Raw genomic sequence first — 22,255 nt, 5'->3', positions numbered from 1 at the left:
TATGAAGATCTAGTTTGCTAGTCAATTTGCCACATAAAGAGTGTGCATGATCTCCCCATAAAGAGTAATTATTGGTTCAGATGATAAAGTCTATAAAAAGCTGCCTCTATGCAAAATCCTGGTGTTTTACCTCCACATTTCTGCTTTTGTTTGTGTCATAAAAAGTGAAGGGCACTAAAATTCAATGGTTGCTATAAAGTCACATTCTTAGAACTCCAGATTTCAGATGGTAACACTGTCTATATGCCACTTGATGCAGTTACGTATCCTAAGTTAATCTTGTACTTACAATTTTTTCTTAAATCTATTTTTTAAAGACTTTTTTAAAACAAGTTTTTCTAATCTCTTGAAAATTATAACAAGGTATCTGTGTTTGGCTTAATGACAGTCTTCTCAAATCATCCCTGTGGATTGCTTATCTTCCCTTCCCACATATTCCCTTACCATTTAATATGATAAATTAATAAATTATATAACAGGTGATGATAATATGATTGACTTTTATGCATGCTTGTGTATCTGCATTTTGATAAGGAAGTGCCTATATATATATATATATATATATATATATATATATTTTAAACTACACATAAATACTCCCCAGAAGCTCCTTGCTCTGCCTGAGGACCATTCCATTTCTCTAGAGTTACGGTAGTAGGAAGGCTAGTGCTCTTAAAAGTAAGATTGACATCCTGAGAGTTAGAATTCTACTTTAACCACTGGGATGGAAATCTCTCTAAAATGATTTCTGTCTTTTAAAGTTACTAGTAACTATTTAACACTTTCTGGATGACAGAGGGTCAGCATTATGACTCTCAGTTATTGGAATATATGCAACAGCCCAGACATTGAACGACGTTTGACTGTTTTTCTCTCTCGTATCCTGTAGTTACTTTTTAAAATTCTTCTGTCTTTTCTCTTTGCCATCAGAATATTTAGTCTCCCTTCTTATGGCAGATCTGTATGCCCATTTATGAGAAGCATCCCTTGCATTTTATAATATGTTGCTCAAAAGCTCATTGGATTGGGAAATCATCATGGTCATAGTTATTAAACTTTGTCTAAAATATGGAATAATTTTTGTGATGCTGACTTCATCTGCTCTAGACCCTCCTGTCTCCTTATTAATAGTCTCTATTAATAATAGAAAGAACAAGAAAAAACGGGCTTCTGGATATGTGGGGGGAATTTCACACTGGGGCTCACTGCTGAGCTAGTGGGCGGGCTTATGTAGTGAACTGTCAGCAACATATAATTGCCAGAAAATGCAGAATACTTCTATCATGCTTCATAATTCTTATTTTATAATCCAAAGTAGGACAGAATTTTTGAATTATCAAGATAGCATAAAATTTTAATCTTATCATTTCCTTATTCCAAACACCTGCAGACCCCGGCATATCTCCGCAGCTCTGCTGGCTGACCTGGTTACCTCTGAGACACAGAGAGCCCGGCCATTCCAACGGCAAGTTCAACACTGCAGACACTGCGGGACTGGGGAATGCTATAAAAGTCTGCAGCCTGAAAAGCACTGATGAGTGTGGAGACCGAAAAGAAGATAGTTTTCCCATAATTCCTTTCTGTCATAGGGCTGGGCAGTGGGATTCAAAGAAATAAATGGGACTTGACTTCTGTCTTAAAGGTTTACAGGCCAGATTCCTTTCTAGGGGACATGCTTAGTAGCTAAGGAAGGACTGCTATACATATGCAAAGGATTAGCTGGTGACACCGACCCTTAATTTTGGTGTTTAGATTTGGTGCAGTTCTTAGTACATAACATTTCTTTTTTTTGTCTGGCTGCTTTTAAGATTTTTTCTTTACCATGGATTTTGAGCAATTTGATTATGATGTACCTTGGTACAGTTTCTTTATATTTATTGTGGTTTCGGTCCCTTAAGCTGCTTGAATCTCTGAGTATATGGTTTTCACAAAATCTGGAAAATTTTCAAGCATTAATCTTTTAAATATTTTTTTCTGTTTTCTTCCTCCTTTCTCTCTCCTCTCATTTGGGGACAGCAATTACACATATATCAGGCCACTGTGCATTTTTTCCTTTTACTCTGTGTTTAATTTTGTATAGTTCCCAGTGCTGTTTTCCAGTTCACAAATCTTTTCTTCGGCATTGTCCAAAATGCTGTTAATCCCATTTATAAGTGATTTTTGTTTCAAACATTGCAAATTAACTTTAGAAGTTTTACTTAGATCTTTAATATGTTTTCCCATGGTTCCAAATAACTTTTTGCATAGGTGGAATACAGAGTTTAACTTTTAAAGTAGAGGTTGTAGTCTTTCATTTAAAATCCTTTAGACCTCAAAGATATGTCTCCATTTTTAAATTGTTATAAGCATCTAAGTATTTCTCAAAGAAAACAATGATTCACTAAAACATCATAGTTCAAGATGGCACACTTGATTTGATACCATCTAGAAGGCTCTGTGCTTCAGATCGGACTCATGCCTGCAGGCCAGAGCTCACTTTCCCACGCCCATATAGTGAGTCCTCCAAGGCAGGGGAGCTGGGTAAGGACTCCAGCTGTGTATTCTTGGCTGTGTATACTGACACCCCCTTGGCCAATGATGTCCTGTTCCCATCTTTGCATTCAGTGTCATGATTGACCTACATGATGTGATGTGAAGCAGCCACACTCTTCTCTGTTTAAAGATGCCACATCTGAGAACATAATGAGGTGCTATAATTTGTCCAGGGCCATAAAGCTCAGAAGACAGACAGTCTAGGTTAGAACTGTGACTTGAGTCAAAGCCTCCTAAATTTAGAGGGAGGTAAGATCTAAGGTTTATTTCAAGGAAGTAGTTTCTATTATTATCTCTTTCCTACTCATGCAAGACTATTCTCTAGAATGCTGCCTGGCATGACTCTGCTTTTGAAGCTTTTCTCTGGTTGAAAGCAAGCAATAACTTCACTTAACAATTTCACTTCCCTTCCCCCCAACCTGAATACTCTCAGTGCAACATTTGGGATGCCTGGGGCAGGGGAAGAAAGAGACAGTATGTTCATTCCTTAAACTCTCAAAAGGAGGGGTGGGCCTGCCCAGGCATACTGTCAGGGGCTGGACCCCAAAAGTTGGGGTGTCACATCTGAGAAAGAAGGCAGTGCTACTGCCGAGACTGTAGCAATGGAAACGAAGGATGACAGAGAGAGAGAGAGAGAGAGAGAGAGATGACAAGAAGGCAGATGTTGGAAGTTATAATAAGAAGGGAAGGTGTGGCTGCATGACAATGCTGAGGCCAGTATGTTTGGTGTCTACGGTGTTGGGCTGCTGAGAATTATCTGTAGTTATGTGTCTATATTAACATTTTTTAAAGAAAATGTTAACAGAGTGATTATGCATACTCCAGATCCAAGCTTTGATATTAAATTAATGGAAAATGGATGGCAGATGTCCAAACTTCCTCTCTTGATATTTTCCCCATATGCCCTCATTCTTCCAAGATGTTATATATTTTTTATGAACTAAGGCAAGTTAGCTCATACACCATTCATTATCAAACTCAAGAATTCTTTGCTGTGGTGAATCCCTTTCTACTCGAAATGAGGGTCATGGAAGCTTTCAGTGAAAACTAATCAGGGACAGTGTGTGTTTATAAGGATTCTAATTTTCCCATGTTCTGTTTGTTTTACTTTAACATTTTTGCCAAAGATAACTAGCAATACTACTCTTCTCTGTAAGCCAACGATTTAAAAATCAATGGGTTCTTTTCCTCTGGGCACAGGACCACTGACAACATAATAGCAATGCACATGGGATCTCACACAAGCCGTTTGGGTGTTAGCTCCCTTAGCCATCAACAGCAGCGCACAGAAGAGCATCCGCATGCCACAGTCTCCTCTGCAAATGAAGTAGCTCAGCTCCACAAGGAGAACGGAAAGCATGTCACAGCATTTTCCATGCCTATACTTATACCTGTCCATCTGTGTTTTGTAGTGGTCATGAAGGACCCCTGAGCCGTAAAGAAGAATTTTTCAAAGGAATATTTTATTCTGAGTCCGATGGTTCAGTGTAACTGGTCTTTCTCTAACATCCTCAAAAACTTCATTAGAATTGCATTTCTCAAAACTGGACTTCTGTTACTTTTTTAAGGTTGTGCTCATAGTCCCAGATTTCTTTTTTTACGGTAACAAACTAGCCATACCTTCCAGCTCCCTGCAGCCAAGTTCTGCAGGGCGCCTGCGGCCCCTTCCAACGTGTCTGCATTTGAGCACTCAGAGAGCAGTGTGAGGTAGGGTTTGACTATTGATGGGTGCCACAGCATCTGGATCCCTTTTGGTGGTTCTGCACAGTCTGGAAGAGGTCCTACTCCATCCCACTGAAGGAAGAAAAATGAGAGAGTAAACATCTTTAACATCATTATACTTCCCAATATTGCTTTCTATAAACATTACAGATGATAAAAAAAGAAGCAGAGTGTCATAATATCTGGTAAGCATGTCCTACATGTAGGGTAGTATAGTAACTGTCCAAAATTAGGGGCCATTCCTGCCCATTGGGAGCTTATGACAGAGAGTGGAGGGGGCTATAGCACGGACATAAGTGAATGGAACTCGCAGAATGGACAAACTCCCTGAAAACAATTCCAGGTCATGCTATAGGAAAGCAGGAGAAGAGATGGATTGGGGAGGGAGGAAGAAGGCTAAAGATCAAGGTGGCGTATTTTATAGTTAGCATACTATTTACATGACATAGTGGTTAGTAACAATCAAATGCCTTCACTTCTTATGCATAAGTGTGAATTCTGATAAATTCTACATAACTTGCAAATCATGCTTGTTTGATTTTAAGGACTATCATTGTATCTACGGGCTTCAAACAAATGACAGAATGAACAAAAGAGAAAGTGGCTGTGGTTTACTGGATGTGCTGATGTAGTACACATGCACCAGCTCTTACAGCAATTCTGATGTGGTTAAGTTTGTTTTGAATTGACTCTGATAAATAATAGAAGAACAAATGGAAAATTAATTACAAATAATTTATAAATTATGGATCATTGCACAAAGAAATATCAGTAGACCATTGAAAAGTATAGTTTTGAAGAGCTCATAGCAACTTGGGCAAATGGTTACAATAAAAATTAAATGCACGGAGCAGGATAAAAAGCGGTATGGGCTTTGTGCTTTGTAGCATATAAAATGCACCATAAAACCATGTAACAATAATAAAAACTTATTAATAAAATCATTATGCCTTTCACTTCAAATGTTCAGTTTTTACTTTTATAATGAAAAAAAAACTAAAACTGTAATAATGGTTATGATCTTTGATCATATATAGCCTTTGTCATTTGTGAAATAGAATGGCAATGAGGACAATGAGGGTAGAAGTGAAGTAAACTATATATATAGAAAAAATACTACCATATTCACTTTTGAGAAGAACCATAGTAAAACAAAATAACCCTTAGTTTTAGAGTCCAAGCATCAAGTTACTTACCTGCTGTTTTGTGTTTATTAGTTACCACTTTAAATATAGTCTCAATATCATATACTAAGCTTTCTCACGGGTATTTCATGTACATGCATGTGTACATATGCATACACAGGTGTATATGACACATGACACACACACATGTCATATGTATACACAACACATGTATATTTATATATATCACAACTATATTTCAGAATCTTGTCAGTTTCTTCTGAAAATTTTATTGGAAGTGAACAGGCTTATTTCATATCCTTGTGACATAAAAAAATGTTCCTCTAGAACATGTAAAGTTATTTAACTGTCACAAATAATTTCAAGAGTTTCATCATTTACTTTCCAAACAACCCCTGAAAACTCAGGCCTTCTTTTCCTCAGTTGTGGCACAGCTTAGTTTAAGTCAAGGCTAAAGCTCAGGGATGAATGATATCCCAAGGATGAATGTTGGATGTCCCATTAAAGGTCATTTTCAATAGGAGTGTTATTATTTTCAGCTTTCTAACAAGAACACTCAATGTGAGAATCTTCTTATTTTTTTTAACCAAAGCCACTCCTAAACTGTTCAAAAATGACTTTGCATCTGTGCACAGCCAGTCAATAAAACCTGCACATCTCTTTTAAATACATAAAAAAAACAAAAATGAAAGTGAACCAGCCTTGTCACACTGCACCTGGCTCATTACTTGAGACCGGCTCACTCCGTTGGACAGAAAGACAGCCCAAGGCCAAGAGCACTGCCAGTCTGTTGGTGTGTTGACATCGACGAAGCAGGAGTGATATTGGCTTCTCGAAGGAAACCAGCTTGGGCGATTGAATCTGTCTGCTAGTGCAATGGGAGATGGGAAATTGTTTCATTTGGGTTTACTTTTATTTTTTTATGTTGTCATCTCCTTAAAACTTTTAAGCTCTCGTTTTCATACAAAAATGTAATAATATTGAAAAAAACAGATTATGCAATTTAGAACTCCACATGGACGAAAGTTCCCTCTCACGTAAGAGCTAACACAATGGCCAAAGTGCACAGTGTGTGCGTGCTCTACAGCACACGTGGCAGCCAAACTGTACGAGGAGCAAGAGGCAGCTGTGCTGTTGTTTCCTGGGTTCCAGCCTGCTCTCCCTTTCTAACGTCTGCACGACAAAACAGGATAAGCGGCCGGATCAATAGACGATTTCCTTCTGCTCTGGCATGCTATCTCTGTGGCTCTTAAATACCTTTTATTACAACCCTTTCTTAATGCTTACATAGCGAATCTGGAGAAAATAAAAGGAAAACTGATACAATATGGATAATCTTGGATGGGAGCTAGAAACGGAGTTCAAAGGGGATTCTCTGCTAATTTCATAATGTTGATGGTGCCCTGGCCTGTCAATATTAAAGAAAAAGAACTGTTTCAAATCAGGCACTGTCACTGGGAACTTTATTAAAAGTTTTGAGTTAAGAGCAAAAGAAGTGTCAATTATCCATTAAGAAACTGTTCTTTATCACCCGTGAAAAGAACAGAAGTCTCACGAGCTGTGCTAACACGCTGGACGTTCTGTTGCCCAGAGAGGCAGCACCACAGGCCTGCAGGGCGCTGGCGCCCACGGATCAGACTGACCTCGCAAAGCCGGTCTGCATGTGCCCACTGTCACCGCTAGCTGTCTTCGAGAGTGAGGATCCACAGGAAATCACGGGCTGTGCAACTCTTTTACCAACGGGGACACATGTCATTAAATGTTACAACATTTAAACAAAAGATGTATCTATCCTAAATTTCCTACAAAATGGGCACATGGGCTGAACACAAGCTGTGGCTAAACATTTAACAGTCAAAACATGGATCATCCAGCTATGTGGTTCTGAGCACACAGGACTACGTTTATGAGCCTTATGCAAACTGCTTATTTTGGAATATGTCTTGAGGGCATCCATATTACCAAAATTTGTTAAGAGCTTGAAGTATGAAAATGATATATACAGAATGACAATGTCATCGAGTCAGGAGAGAGGACTGTCCATGTAATAGAGACAGGGCACAGCCAAGGGGTGGAAGAGTTTCCAAGAACCCAGCAGGGCAATGCCGGCAGAGGAGGTTTTGATTATAACATCGCGCTATTGCCAAGTCGGGGCATACGCACACCTACTCACGCATAAACATGTAACTGTGCACTTGGTTTGAATTTAAAAATCAAGCTGAAATCGGTAAAAGGGAAAGCAAAAAAGAAAGGAGAAGAGCATTTTGTGATTTTAAAAGCTTATTCCAGCTTGGGAGAAGTTTTTAGTAGAAATATCCCATTCTTGTCATAGTTTTACTCTTCACACTTGATAGTTAAATGAATGCTCCTCAATTTTGTGCACATTTTCATTTCATCTGTTATATTGCAACAGACAAAATTTGCAAAGGTTCTAGCAGCTCTCCATTCTTAAAGATATTACTTAAATGTTCAAATTATATTTTGTGTAAGGCATTCTGATGTTGTGAAACAGGAAAAAATAACAGAATATATTTTTAGCTTTAAAGTCTCTCTTATTCACTTTCTTGTTTATAGGAATTTAGAATTTTACACATATTTTTAGAGTTCATGAAGCTGAAGATTAAGTGAGTTAGACAGAGTTTCGAGACGTTCTATGAATAATACTAAGGGTTGGATGCCTGTGTCTCTCCAAGATTCATATGGTGAAGCCCCATCTCCACTGTGATGGTCTTGGGAGGCGGGGGTTTTGGGAAGTGATTAGGATTCCAGGGGTCCCCAACACCCCACCCCTGGCCACAGGCTAGTACTGACTGAAGGCCTGTTAGGAACCGGGCTCACAGCAGGAGGTGAGCAGCGGCCAGCTTTGCTCACATCACCTCCTGAGCTCTGCCTCCTGTCCCTCCCTCCGCCCACTCCCCCGTTCATGGAAAAATGATCTTCCGTGAGACCTGTCCCTGGTGCCAAGAAGGTTGGGGACCACTGGATGAGGTTATGAGGGTGAAGCCCCGGTGATGGGATAGTGTCCTTATCATGAGAGGAAGGGACCAGAGTTTTCTCTCCGCCCTGTAAGAACACAGCAAGAAGATGGCCACCTGTGAACCAGGAAAAGGCCCTCAGCAGACACCAAGTCAGGTGGTCTCTTGATCTTGGACTTTCAGCCTCCAGAACTGTTGTTTAAGTCACCCAGTCTACGGTATCTTGTTTTAGCAGCCCAAGTGGGCTAAGACAGTAATCACAGCAAAGACTAAGAAAACTTATCACTAGGAGGACCCTCTAGGTTTTCTGCCATGGAGCTCTCTTGGGGGCAGGCTTGCAGCAAAGCAAGGGAAGTGTGTGGCAGGACTGAGTTGCAAGTAGATCACAGGGCAAACCGATCGACTGATTTGTCTTCCTGAAGAGTACCACACTCAGTAACTTATTACTAGTACTTTCCTGGCTTTAAATGTATGGCAGTATGAATAGTGTAAGTGTCAATAAAACCAATCAGTGAACAGTTTATACCACTCACTTTCTGAATTTGCAGAAAATTACAAATATATATTATCTCTCCAAGATGGACATGCTTAAGCCTTTTTAGAACAGAAGAAAATAAGAAGCTCCCAATTTAGCAGCCAAGGGGCTGCTGAAATGTGGACACGATGCTTTCTGACGGGATCCTCGGCCGGCGGCCGGTGAGGGGAGACGGGCCAGCTGGCCGCTGTAAGAAATGTCTGCTCAGGGAGAGACTCACGTAGACCGGGGAACATGTACAATGTGCGAGTTAAAAAAATAGAAAAGGAGAAAGCTTTTCTTTGGGCTTGCTTTTAATACTTTTGCTTCCCTCTAGGGCTTAAATTCTATTTAAAAGATTTCTATCTTAGTTGGCTTGAGGATGGAAGAGGGGAAGCCATGTGCTGCTTATAGGAAGAGAAAAATAGGACTTAGGGATAAAAATCAGAAAGCGCAAAAACTGGAAAGTAAAGATGTCCATAGACATTACAAAGAGGCTTTTGTAAACTGGGGTTCTTTAAGGATGGCAGCTCACAAGACCACTCGAGTGACCACATTCACCAAAGCCTCTATTGAATGAGAATTAATGAAAGAACTTCGGCTACTCCCCTGTGAAGGCGCTTGCACCTGGCCCAGCCTCCGTCTCCAACTGGGACTCTGCATTGGGCCAGGCACCCTGAGGTGCGAACAGGAAGGGAGAGGGCTTTGCGTTTCAGGAGAAATGCGAAAACAAGCTGCTCCTCCTCACAGCTTTGTCATGGTCCTTCAAGTCTACGTAAAGAAAAGCACTTTGGCTGTGGAGCTGCACCCTTGAATCACAAACAGAAGAGGCCTCTTCACCAGTGGAGTGCATCTGTAGTGCCTAGATCTCTCTCCCGAGGATGGGGCATCGCAGTCATTCCACACGTGCAAGCTTTTCGTTTCAGGGACTTCGGTGCAATGCAGCGCAGCCCCGTGACAGTGCAAGATGAAGGGGTGAGTCTGCAGTCATAGGAAGCATTCTGGTTTTAAATCCCACCCTCCCCTCCCAGGTGCAGTCACACACCACAGGGAAGAGATGAGACGGCGACTGCAAGATGGTTCTGTGAAGGCAGACTGATTTTTCTCTCACGCAGGGTTTGGATTAATGAGGCTGCAGTCAGTACTAAGGACTTTAAAAAGCAACGACCTAAACCCAAGTCTGTCTACAGTCTGCCATTTGCTTGACTCGCTTTGAGCAGCAGAGCTACTAATTGATTTTGCCTTTACAGTGTTTCATTATCACTTCCAGCTTTTTTGGAGGGGGGTGGGGGGAGGGAGATGGGGAATGGGAGTGATGATTTTTAAAAACTCCAAGCAACTGGAAAAAGCCAGAATAAAAATGATTCTTGTATTGATTCTTGGGGAGTTCAAAGAAAAGGGTCGCTCAGGTGTCTGAATCCCCCTGGGAGCTGTTCAGGAGACAGCAGCTACAGGGGCTGGGGGAAGCAGCGAAGAATGCAGGTGAGACAGGGGGGTCAACGAGCTGTACTGAGGGAGACACATTGTCTCCAGGCTCGCCTTGCGGAAGATGGGAGGGGGTTTGCATTTGCAAGATTAGAAAGCTGTATTAAAGCAGAGGCAGGGTATGGTGGTTTCTGAACAAAGCTTCAGAGGAAAGTGAGCTCAGAGATGGCTTTGAGAAGGGGCTGCGCGGACACACACTTCCCTTAGGAAGAGGGGGGAGGGGGCGGGTGGTGCTGCCTGCTCCAGGCACTGGCACCATCAGGCCTCTGGGCTGTGCCCCACAGAGGACCCTTACTAAGGCTGGTCCTCATCACGGGGCTCACCTGCCGCTTCCCCAGGTCATCATGAGGCAGGAACATCATGCCAGGTCATCATGAGGCACCAGCTGGAGCACCAGTGATGCTGATCTAGAACTCTCTCTGCACCTGACTTCCCATTCACCTGGGCCATGACCCTCCCCATTACCTGCCTTTTAAAGGGGGCTCTGTCCCTGACCTCCTTCAGGTAATCTTGTAGTCTCATTTGTTAATATCTTTGGTGATACGTCCCTTAGAGGTAATCTAATACAGCCACCTGGGATGATTTCGCCAGCTAAGGAGACAACTGGTGATGTCTGCAGACATTGCTGGTCGTCACAGCTGCGGGGCGGCAGCACTACTGGCATCTGCTGGGCGGAGGCCAGGGATGCCGCTCCACATCCTACAACGCACAGGACAGGCCCCGCAGCACAGAATTATCCCCCTCAAAATGCCAGCAGCACCAGGTTGAGAAGCCATGGTCTAGTAGTCCAAGATGCAGAGTATTTATTAGTGGGTGGAGTACTGCACGGTAAAATGTAAATGAGGAAATGAAAAGAGACACCTACAATAAAGTTTTACGTCTGTGAACTCATTGAAATGAGAAGAGCAGCAGTTTTAGGTGATAGGAGATGTTTCCTATGGTGCAGAAGAAGCAGAGGGATCTCACTCGTTCCTGGGGCGTGGCAAAGGAGAGTCACTGCGCGAAAACGCGCAGCCCCCGTCTCTGCAGGCTCCCGAGGTCTGCTGCTGCGAGGGCATGGAACACCATGCCCGAGTCACCACGCTCCCGGCACACAGTGAGGTCAAAGCAGAGTGAGCCTCTCCTGGAACCGTCGTGAGGAATGAGCAGCAGCTGACATCAGCAGGTGGTGCGGAAGGAAGTGGTGTTAAGCAGCAAAAGAAAAAAGACAGTTACCCATAAGGAAATGAAAACTGTCTCAAAGAAAAAAAAACACCCTGTGAGATTAGAAAGGCATCACGAATGTCACGAAGGACAGCTTCATGTAGTGATAATAAATCAAATCAAAATGCGTTTCGGCTCCCGCTGGCATCTAGAGTGATTAAGGTGAACGTTGGCCCATGTATCCAAAGCCTTAAAAACACGCATTTGGTCTAGACGTTTCACTTTTAAGAATTCATTCTGGAGAGGTGATTAGGAGGACTTGCATGTCTTGTATCTCAAACTATTGGAATGTTAAAATCAGGACAAAATAACCTTTGACTGGGCCTAGGGCAACACTTTTTTCCAAAGAACCATTTGCAAGGAAAGTACTTATTATAACTAATGGACTGATGAATATCAGACCAAAAATTATAGACAGTGTTTAGAGTTAGCATCACTCTGTTATGTTATCTGCACCAATAAAAATGCTTCCTTTACTGATGTAATCATTCCCCTTCCCCTTCTCGGACACACCCATTGCCTCCATCTCCCACACCGAATGTGATTTGGGCTTCAGCCTGCATCAACGATTCCCAAATAGTGATTCTTACGGGTTTCAGATACATGCTTGATGGCCTCTCACTTTGAAAGGCCCTTTTGTCTTTAAGTTAACAAAGGTTTTACACACAGGCATTTGCTATTGCTTTTGCATATGAAGTATCATGGTGAGATCATGAGTGAAACGCTGCTAATTATGCATTTGGCATCCACAACTGTAAGGAAGAACAAGACGAAAAAAGAACAATCACACTTACTACTCTCAAGCTGACCACAACTCAGTAAACTGTGAAACAGACTATCAGGAGAGACAGTCTACCCTATAAAAGGCCTAGATCAGAATCACCTTTGAATTCTGATAGGTAGATCCTCTGCCATGTAGATGGACATACGAGGCCAGTCCAGAAGGTATCCAGCCATGGAATATGAAAATCAGAGACATTTACTGAAGGAGATACAAGATACAAGAAACACTGCATATAGTACAATGATGCCTCAGACCCCCCCAAAGTGGGTACCTTGAGATCTCACACAGTTCTCCCAATCGCCATCAGCTGCCCCATTGTGTTTTCCTGAATTTCATTGACGGTTGGAAATCTCTTCCTTTTCAAAGGTGATTTTAGTTGTGGGCAAAACCAGAAGTCTCAGGGTGCCAAATATGGGCTGTAGGGAGCCCGAGTCATCTGCGTAATTTGATGTTTCATGAAAAAACTCTGCATGAGATGTGATGCATGTGTGGGCACATTGTTGTGATGAAGCTGCCAGTCACCAATTGCCCATGGCTATGGCCTTCTGAATCATCTGAATAGCTTCCAAGGAGGAATGTTCAAGCTTCATGCAAAATTTGATCCAGATTCATCGCTCTGCTCGCTCAATCATTTTGAATGTGAAGGCCACACAGTGCACAGGCTCACTCAATGGCATCTACTGCCCCCACTGACTAGTACAGTAAAGTCATCACTGTTCACACATGTGCATTCCAGTCCACTCTCCTTGGCTGCCAGGTCACACTGATGTTGCTCAAACTGCTCTTGTTACACTAACAATGGCTGGACCTTTTCTAGACAGACCTTATATATCCACATCAATTAAAAAATTCAGAAATGATATTCAAGCAGAAAAGAGAAGTCTTGAGTTCTAGGGGACCTTGCTTGTTCTCTTTTCTCTCAGCTGGATTCTCCACATACTATCAAGTTCACACTGAGTGGTCTTGAAGGCCCAGGTTTGCTCTGGCAAACAGCCAATAGTGTCCTGCTGCCTCTAATCCAAGTTTGAGCACCCGTGATCTCAGGGCACATCACAAGAGCCTTGCTATATCCCAATTTGGAAAACAAAAAATGCTATTTTCTAAAAAAATGTGGAAAATTAAATAAATCGATGTTGATTGTTTCCCCTTCCCTGGAGCAGAACCCCAGCCCTTGGATGGCCCCCCTGCACTGCTGGCCCCAGTGGCCAGCACACAGCCCTGCTGGGTGGCAGTGAGTGCTTCTTGGCACATGACCACAGACTGCTCTGGGGGAGGTTCTGCCCCAAAAGGGCTATAGAAACTAGCGATGTCTTACAAGTCAGCAATAGGCTCTGAACAGACTTGAGAACTAATGAATGTGCAAAGCTCTTTTGGACCAGCCTAGGACCCATACTATAGAATTATCACATACTTCACACACAGAGGCTCAGTCTGATGATTCTAGTACATTTCAGCAGCAACCATTCTTGAAATAAGAGTATGAATGAAGCACATCTTTGTATTTTCTTTAATTATCCCTATTAGGGATACAAAGAAAATGTTTTGAGATATTTTTAATCCTCGCCTGAGGACATGTTTTTCATTGCTTTGAGAGAGAGAGAGAAACACTGATTGGTTGCCATCCTGTATGGGCACTGATCAGGAATCAAACCCACAGCCTGGGTATGTGCTCTGGCTGGGAATCAAACCCATGACCTTTGGGACTATAGGATGACACTCCAACGAACTAAGCCGCACTGGCCAGGCTCCTTGAGATTTTTACTGTAACTAAATCTGACTTGAAGGGTGTTCTAATATTTTTCCTTAGGTACATAATATCAATCCCAAAGGTAAGAGTCAACATACATTTCTGGACTATAGAATGCTCCAGAGGAAATCTTAAACCAATTATGATTTTGATCACTTTTGCTTCCTGGCAAAATCTCTGGTTCTTATGTCTTGGGGAAGTCTTTGTTATGGATTAGATACCTTTTCATTTTACATAGTCCCTGTGTCTTTCTCCGAGGTCTCTTAAGTTTAAGAGACAAAAACTTATACATTCTTATAAGCAAACACTGACTTAATCATATAGTTAGTATCTTTTTAAATATTATTTTTAAGTGGTGTTTGAAAAGGTTACAAATGTAAGGCCCATTGTAGAAAATCTGTAAATATCTAAGCACAAAAAGACTCAATCAGTAACTACTGTCTTTGATGTTACTGTACTTTTTCTAGAAGCACATACTCTTTGTGCGTGCATATATTTTATATTTGCATATGTTACATATTTTACAAAACTGGCCAGGTTTAAGCTATACCATATCTCCACTTGTGCACATACCTACTTTTGTATTTCTTTCTTCAGTTTGCATTGTACGTTTTCTCTAATCACTACACGTGTTTTAAAAACCTGACCTTATAAGCAGAGATACCCGGGGATGGATGATATCTGACCGCCTTTAAAGCTGTCAACCTGAACTGTCCAGAAGCTTTGAGAGAGTTAAATCATTTTGCCGGCTCTGAAGGCAACCTGCTGATCTGGTTGTTAGCAAAGCTGGGGATGGCCCAGAAAGGCCAGGGAACACATCCATTTCTCATCTTGCTGCAACCTGGTAACAGTGGCGAATCAGGCCTTGGCTCCGTCTCTCACTGGAGGCAGCCAACCTTTAATTCCTTGAGACTCCTGGGCCGCTTTGTAGGAATGGCGGCCTGCTTTCCCCAAGTGCAAACCACTGGAGGAAATCCTCAGGGCGAAGCACTATTTTCCTGCGGAAGGAGACCCCTGACTGACTCAAATGCCAGTCTTTTCCAGCAGGTGGCGCCACCTTTACTCACTTCTCTCCCTGGGCCTGGCCACCAAGCCAGGAGGTCCCCTGGATTTGATGGCACCCCCTGGTGCTCTCCTTCTTCACTTCATCTCAGGTCTGGCCTGCATTCTCCTCTCACGCCCAGGCCTTTCAGCCTTTACTCCCTTCCATTGGTCTTTAAATATAAAAGAGTTATTTTCGACTGTCTTTAAATATATTGACAATATATACTCAAACGGCTTTACAAAAAAGCAGAATTGTAATCCGTTTACATTCTAATTACTCTTGGTGCTTAAGTTTTGGGCACTTTAAAATATTTTTGTCTTACAGAGAGCCAGTTAAAAAGCTTTTTAAAAAAAATACCACTTGGTTGAAACCATGCCTTTGAAGCTTTCTCATAAACAACGATATTCCACTGTATTTGAACTTGCAGTAGTTTCAGCAAAACGTACAGAATGCTTGCTTCTTAAAGGATGATATCAGAAAAAAATGAGACTATGGAACTATTTAGACTCTGACAAAAATCACTTAACTCAGGAAAGAGCTCGTCGATGTGATAAAATAGGGTTCAAAGGACAGCTTTCTAAGCCTAGAAAATTGCTCACCACAAGGTTTCATGAGGCAGCTAACAGCTTGAAGGTGGGGCTCTATTTAGGGATCAAGTCCAGGAACATTCTCTTCTGACCCCTGCCTTCTCTACGGCCAATCAGCTCTTAGTCTCACCTGTCACTGGAAAGACTCCGAGCCAGGTGAGCGCACCTTGGCCGAGCTGGAGAAAGGGGTCAGGCTTCAGGGCAAAGTCTTACTGAATGAAACACCAGAGACTGGCACAAGGGGCATCAGAAGGATGCACTTCAGAATCTGAACAACAGACTGGAGAGAAAACCTTGAAATCAGAATGACTTCAGTCTTGGTCTGAAGTTTTTTTAGTGCAGGCGAAACCTCTATTAAGGAAATTTCCCCAGTCTGCCTCCTGAAGTTGCCTGGGCCCACCTGGAGGCTCTGAGTCCACAGGTATGAGAGTCCCGGGATCATGGCCGTTGGGCAGAGCTGGGGAAGTCCATATTCCTGCCCATACGCTGTTGTTCTTCTTTCTGATCATTACTGTGCCTGCTCATTTTCCAGAATAAAGCAGTGCCTCACAGGACCACAGTGCTGCATAAGGACACCATCAGAAGGACAATCATACCTTTGTTAGGGCATGCTTAGTCTATTTGAGATTGAACATGTTCAGAACTCATAATAGCCTGGCTCTCTTAAGTAAAGGGTAGGAAAATGGAGGCATCTGGCATCTGTTAGTATAATGCCTGCCACATAGTAGATGTTCAATAAATGCCCGAGGGCTGACCATTGTGCTCCCCTGGTAGAACGGCTTTAAATGGCTGAATGAAGAACCACGACTTGATCCTCTTAAACGGTTCCTCCGATTCAGGGAAAGGACAGAAGACTCAGAGCACTGATGCGCAACAGGAGGAAGTGCAGGGCTGGGGATTTAGTCCTCAGAGCGGAAGGTCATCATCAGAGAGGCAACACACATCTGTCTCCTATGTGACAGGCACAGCTACAGTGGAACACACAGATCTAGCTGTAGCAGTACCTGGAACAGCCCGCTGGGCCCACAAACAGCTAGAGAGCCGGAGCCCACAAAAATGCGAACACTGATGCATTCCACTCAAACCTAGGAATTCTGTGTAAGCATGCATTCTCATTGATCCCTACTCTGAATAAAAGAGTTCCTTTCACCTTTATTCAAAGTGAAATGATTTCTAAAACAGTTTTAAAAGTGGTGTGCCATGACTTAAACATACTTTGCCTATTTATTTTGAATTATTAACCCGGCGACAGAGAGCATTGTGGGTTCTGTTCTGTTTTCTCAGTCATCCAAGCTTGCAGATGGTCATGTCTTGGGTGAGTACAGCCCTCAGCAGCTGGGATATGACCACGGTGGATATGACCAGAGGAAAGTTGGACCTATGGTCAGTGTCCAGGGAACGCTGAGCATGTGACCGTAGGGTCCAGGAGAAAGCTGGACATGTGACCACAGCGCTGAGGGCAGATGGGAAATCCTGGTGATAGGGTGTCTGGCCAATAGCAAGAGGGGCTTTTGTTCACATCAATCCCTTACCCGGGGGCCGGTGGGTGAGGGGTTCAGCCTCCCAGAGGCTCCTGGCAAGAGGAGTAGAGGCTATTCTGATTCCACCAAGGCTATGGGCCTTGACTTCACTTCAGGACAACCTACTTACAGCTGCTCCAGGTAAAAGCCATTCAACTTTGAGGAGGCCTCTCCGGCTGGACAGCCCCCTGAATTCATGGGAATTGCCCCCCTTGGCCAAGCTTCTAGCATCATTCTGCTGGAGGGCCTCTGAGTCCCACCCAGCCTGCCGCCCCCTGACCCACAAGGTCGCATACTTTGATGTTTAGAAATGCTACATAAAATACATGCTGGATTTTTATGCATCTCTCCACAGCTTCTTTTCTTAGACCACACCTATTCTGTATACCCGAACCCCCTGCGGGCAGCCCGCTGCCTGGACCCCACAGGGACCTCCATAAATGTGGGGATCTGCACGTGGAAGCAGCAGCACCTGGGCCCGACTCTATCAGCTGGTACCTTGCAGTCTGCCTGGGGCTCAGGTGGCTCCTTCTCCTTTTGAAATTCCCTATCTTGGCTCAGCAGGACATGGAGGAGTCATTTGCTGTCCCACTGCCTCAGCTGTGAAATTCCCACAGGAAAATAACGCGGGCACCTTAGTGATGTTACCGCCCATTGAAAACCCTGTACCTATATACACAGGCGAAATATGAATGTGGCAATCAGGGCAGGGGATAATGGCATGCAGCTGCGAGTCGCCCGCATCACCTGGTCCTGGGACTTCTTTTTCTTCTTCTTCTTTCCCCAGCACCCGGAGCTCTCTGCGTCTTTGCCGCTGGCCTCCCCGCAGAGCAGCCCGTCCAGCTCATCCGTGCCCATGTGCTGTCCCTGAGACGTTTCTGCTGCCAGCCGATACGAGAGGTTTCTCAAAATGCACACACAGTTCTCAACGGTCTGCAGAATCCGAGACAAATGAAAGACAGGAGGAATGAAGAAGGACTCATGGGCACTCCAGCCGGAGAAGCAATGTCTCCACATATATACTTCTCTTTGGAAGCATTTAGCTACCGGCTTCTAAAGGCTCCAGGGACAGCCACAGTGAAAAGCACTTAGAAAAGCTGAGAAAGGTCTTAAGACCTTTGCTTCCCACAAAGAAACTAGTTATCAAATCTAGTGACTTTACAGACACCTGCCATTGCTGACTGGAATTCATGTGTGAGTGGGAAACAGCCTCCAACCACGAGAGTTCCAGATGTTACCCACTTACAGACACCTGGGGACTGGGTCTCAGAATCACCAAAAGCACGGATGCTCAGATTTCTGCCAGCTCTGGGAGGGTGGCACCAATATTTACTGTCCACCAGGGCACTTTCTGGGAGTAAAATGGGGCAGGAGGTGCAAACCAGAGTTTTCCCAGGCAAGCCAGGTGCCGTGGTCACCTGGGCGCATCAATGTTACTGAGCTACTGATTTTCTTTGCATTGGCTGGTGCTCCTGTTTTCTTAGCACAGGGGCTCAACAGTGGCTGAAGACACATGTTGTGGGGCTGGATACCTACAGAACCCTATGTCTTTGAATATGGGCTGTGTGCTGTGCACAAGGCACCCAATGTCTCCACGGCTCCAGAACATCCTCTGCAAGATGCTCATAATTATACCCACGTTTTACTTTGCCATGTGGGCTAGGTGAGCTAGGGTATGTAAGTGTGGTAGGTAGAATAATGTTCCCCAAAATGTCCTCATCTGAATCTCCAGAGCCTGTGAGTATCTTAGGTTATGTGGTGGAGGAACTGAGTTGCAGATGGAATTGAGGTTGCCAATCAAATGACCTTGAGATAGGGAGATGACTGTGGGTTATCCAGGAGGACCCATATAATCATGAGGCTACTGTAAGTGAAAGAGGGAGGCAGAGGAGGGAGAGCAAGGTGATGCGAGAAGCACGTGACCGGCTGCTGCCATCAGTGGAGGTGGTGGAGCGGGCCGGGCCGGGAGCCAGGGAGTGCCTGCAGGGTCTAGAAGCTGTAAAAGGTGAGGAAAGAGCTTCTTCCCCGGAGCCTCCAGAAGGAACATGGCCCTGTCAGCACACTGACTTCAGCCCAGCAACACCCGTACGGGACTCCTGCCCTAAATGGTATGATAATAAATGTGCATTTTTAAGTCACCATGTTTGTGGCCGTTTGTTATAGCAGCCACAGGAAACACACCCATTGTACACATGCTGAAAAGAGTGCCCGGAACTCAGAAGGGACGACAGAAAGCTTCATATCATGAACGATGGTGGAGACAGCACCGAGGGGAGGTCCAGGCATGCAACCTGGAGCTGGCCGGTCTGCATTTGAATCCTGGCTCTGCCATTGAATGAGCTGTGACCTTGCTGTGTACCAAGGGCGAACTCCCTCTGTGGTTCTATTTCCTCCTGAGGGCCACTCCCCACTAGCTACCATCATGTTTCAATGTACGCACTTGGGGAGGGCATGTTCAACCTTTTGACTTTCCTTCTGGATTCAAGGAACTGTGGGCTGAGGGAAAAATACCTAATGTAAAAAAAAGACAAAATAATGGTGGAAAACAGAATTGAGGTGAGTGTTATTTAATCATTTTCCAGGCACCTCCTGTGTGAGAGCCACAGATCAGGCAAAGAAGCTAGTTCTACTTCTCAGGGGAGGGAACAAGAGCTGACGCTGCTGGTGCCCCTTCCCTCTGGTTCTGGGGCAGGGCTGGAAGGGGGAGGGGATGGCTCACCAGGGTCCAAACTCTGCCTGCTCCTCCCTGCACCTGAGATCTGGGGAAGGTGATACATGTCTTTGATTTGACCATGGGAGCATGAAAACCAACCAGGAAAACTGGTTTTCAGGATCTATCTTTGGAGCCTTTGCCATTGTAGACCTTTCTTGTCAGCTTTTCAAGGTTTCATGGCTGTGAATCCCACAGGCTTTGGGTCAACTTGATTTTCTATTTCAAGCACCCTCACAGCATCAAAAAAAGACTCTGGCAATGAAAGCAGGTAAACACAGGACGATGCATGAAAGGGAGAAAAGTCCTTCCCTGGAAGGAAAATGTTGTGGCCTAAGTTAGAATGATTTTCAAATCAGCTCAGACTGATTTTCCTTACATCAAAGATTGGGGAGAATAAACTTTCTCATCTTCCTGTTCATCTTCCTGGGGGCATCTCCATGGCTCTGTTTAACAAACGACAACTGGGGAATACATCTGCAGTTGTGCAGTGGCTTCAGGAAATGCTTTATAGCCGGCCTGCAGCTGGGGATGATCTGGGGAGAGGCTGGACGGGGAGAGAGAGCCCAGGGGTAGAGGGAGCGGGTGGGGAGAGAGGAGGCGGTATAGACAGAAGACTCGGGGCCAGGGAGGTCACAGGGACTCAGTCAATCTTTATTTTGTCTAGTTTGGTTCAGGAGGACTCTACCAATTCAAGCAGTTTTCTCTAAAGGGGAAGAGAAAAGAAAGGGGAAAAAAAAAGACAGCCACTTGCTGCCTTTCTTAGGGACGCCAGCAGAAGGCATGTGGCAGCTGGTGGTTTGCTTTTGACGTCCACTGCTGTCAACAATGCTTTTAGCAGTTTCTGGTAGTCACCAGGGTCACTTTGACCCCTTAGTTTCTATTAGAAAGGGAAGCTGTCCCGAGACTGTTCTACCATATGTTACCCATTCAACAAACTCTCCCAATTGTGGAAGCCAGGTTGAGAGCGTGTTGAAATCCAGGCTCTTTTATTCATTAACTTCGCTGGCCTTAAAGAGAACATGTAGTCATTTTTCTCCTTCTAACTTGTCATTGTGAAAGCTCAGACGTGGCCAAGCAGAGGGCTGAGTGGAAAATTATGGGACAATAATCATACATCCAAAATGCATAGCATATTCTGGCCAGCAAGGTGCTGCCAAGCCATCGATCACATCTGATCTTTTCGGCAGCTCTGACCATCCTCTTGGCCGCCAGGTGGAGGTCAGCGGGTTGCCGCCCTCTAGCCCGTGGGAGGTCGGGATGGCACACCCACCAGTGTGTTCTGCTGCCAAGTTCAGTGCCCTTGCTGCTCGATCAGGAATATCTGATGATTCAAATGTCAGGTAGTTTTAGTCGTCCCAATGATTCCAATCTCCTCTTTGGGGAAAAATGTGGAATTTAAAAGAGGAGTCTATCGTCTGATACACCGGGAAGACAATGTGTGTGCCTCACAGCACTCTGATTTTGAACCATGCTCCTGGAGGCTGCCGTCCCCACCAGCAGTGGTGGCCTGGCACTTGGCCAAGGCAAGGAGCTGTTGACTTCCCTTGTACAACTGCAACGCTCAGGCAGTGTTAGAACTCTTTTGGTATCTGTTATAGTAAGAGGCTTAGTGTCCCAATGTCTTAGTTTTTTACTGATCTGAATACTAAGATCCTGGGTTGTGGTTTCAGTGTATTACCTTCAGCTCTTCAAAAAAAAATCATATACCTATCATGTTAAGAGACATCTGTGAATACTCAAGACATCTTGACTGGTCACTTCTTTAGGGACTCAGTATTCCTGTCAATGATATTAAAAAGTCTAAAATGGCTGTGAAAGGTGTTTACAAGAGGGAGTAATAACATCTTTGTTATATCATATTCTGTACTGGATGTTGATAACACCAACACAGCGAACAAATGGATGCAAACGTAAGTGTCACCGACAAGATGACGAACAGTGTCAGAACAGAGTCAACTAGCACTCAAAGGGTCGGAGCCCCCGAAGATGCTGTCGATCCGAAACTTAGGGAGTAGGGCTCAGGCACCAGTAATTTTCCAAGTTTCCTGGTCTCTCTCTGTAATGTGCAGTTGTGTTGAGAAGCGCTTTGTTAAATCACACCCCCTGCCCCTGTGCCAGTTAGTAACTAAATGGATAAAACCACTATTACTTGTTCTTTATTTGACTTTACAATGAAATTACACTATACCATATTCCCAATTAGAGCCCATTCAAAGGTGTATCTACTAAGGTGGGCTCCCAATCCAAGATGCGCATTGAATTACCGGGTGAATTTTTAAAGGT

At 44.0% G+C, this 22,255-nt stretch overlaps 1 protein-coding gene across 5 annotated transcripts in view; it reads right to left on the bottom strand.

Annotated features, from left to right (window-relative positions):
* Nucleotides 1-22,255, bottom strand: part of CTNND2 (catenin delta 2) — an 828,740-nt gene that overhangs the window by 105,058 nt on the left and 701,427 nt on the right. For all 5 annotated transcript variants that reach the window (XM_036020261.1, XM_028518208.2, XM_036020263.1 and 2 more), the window contains 2 exons: nucleotides 18,007-18,192; nucleotides 4,153-4,326 (listed from right to left, as the gene is read on the bottom strand). In XM_036020261.1, the coding sequence (XP_035876154.1) occupies nucleotides 4,153-4,326; nucleotides 18,007-18,192 (360 nt within the window). The remainder of the gene's footprint in view (nucleotides 1-4,152; nucleotides 4,327-18,006; nucleotides 18,193-22,255) is intronic.

This window comes from Phyllostomus discolor, chromosome 3 (assembly GCF_004126475.2).
Source record: "Phyllostomus discolor isolate MPI-MPIP mPhyDis1 chromosome 3, mPhyDis1.pri.v3, whole genome shotgun sequence".
Classification (NCBI taxonomy): domain Eukaryota; kingdom Metazoa; phylum Chordata; class Mammalia; order Chiroptera; family Phyllostomidae; genus Phyllostomus; species Phyllostomus discolor.
The sequence above is the reverse complement of the archived record's forward strand: the minus strand, read 5'-3'. Positions and strand labels throughout refer to the sequence as shown.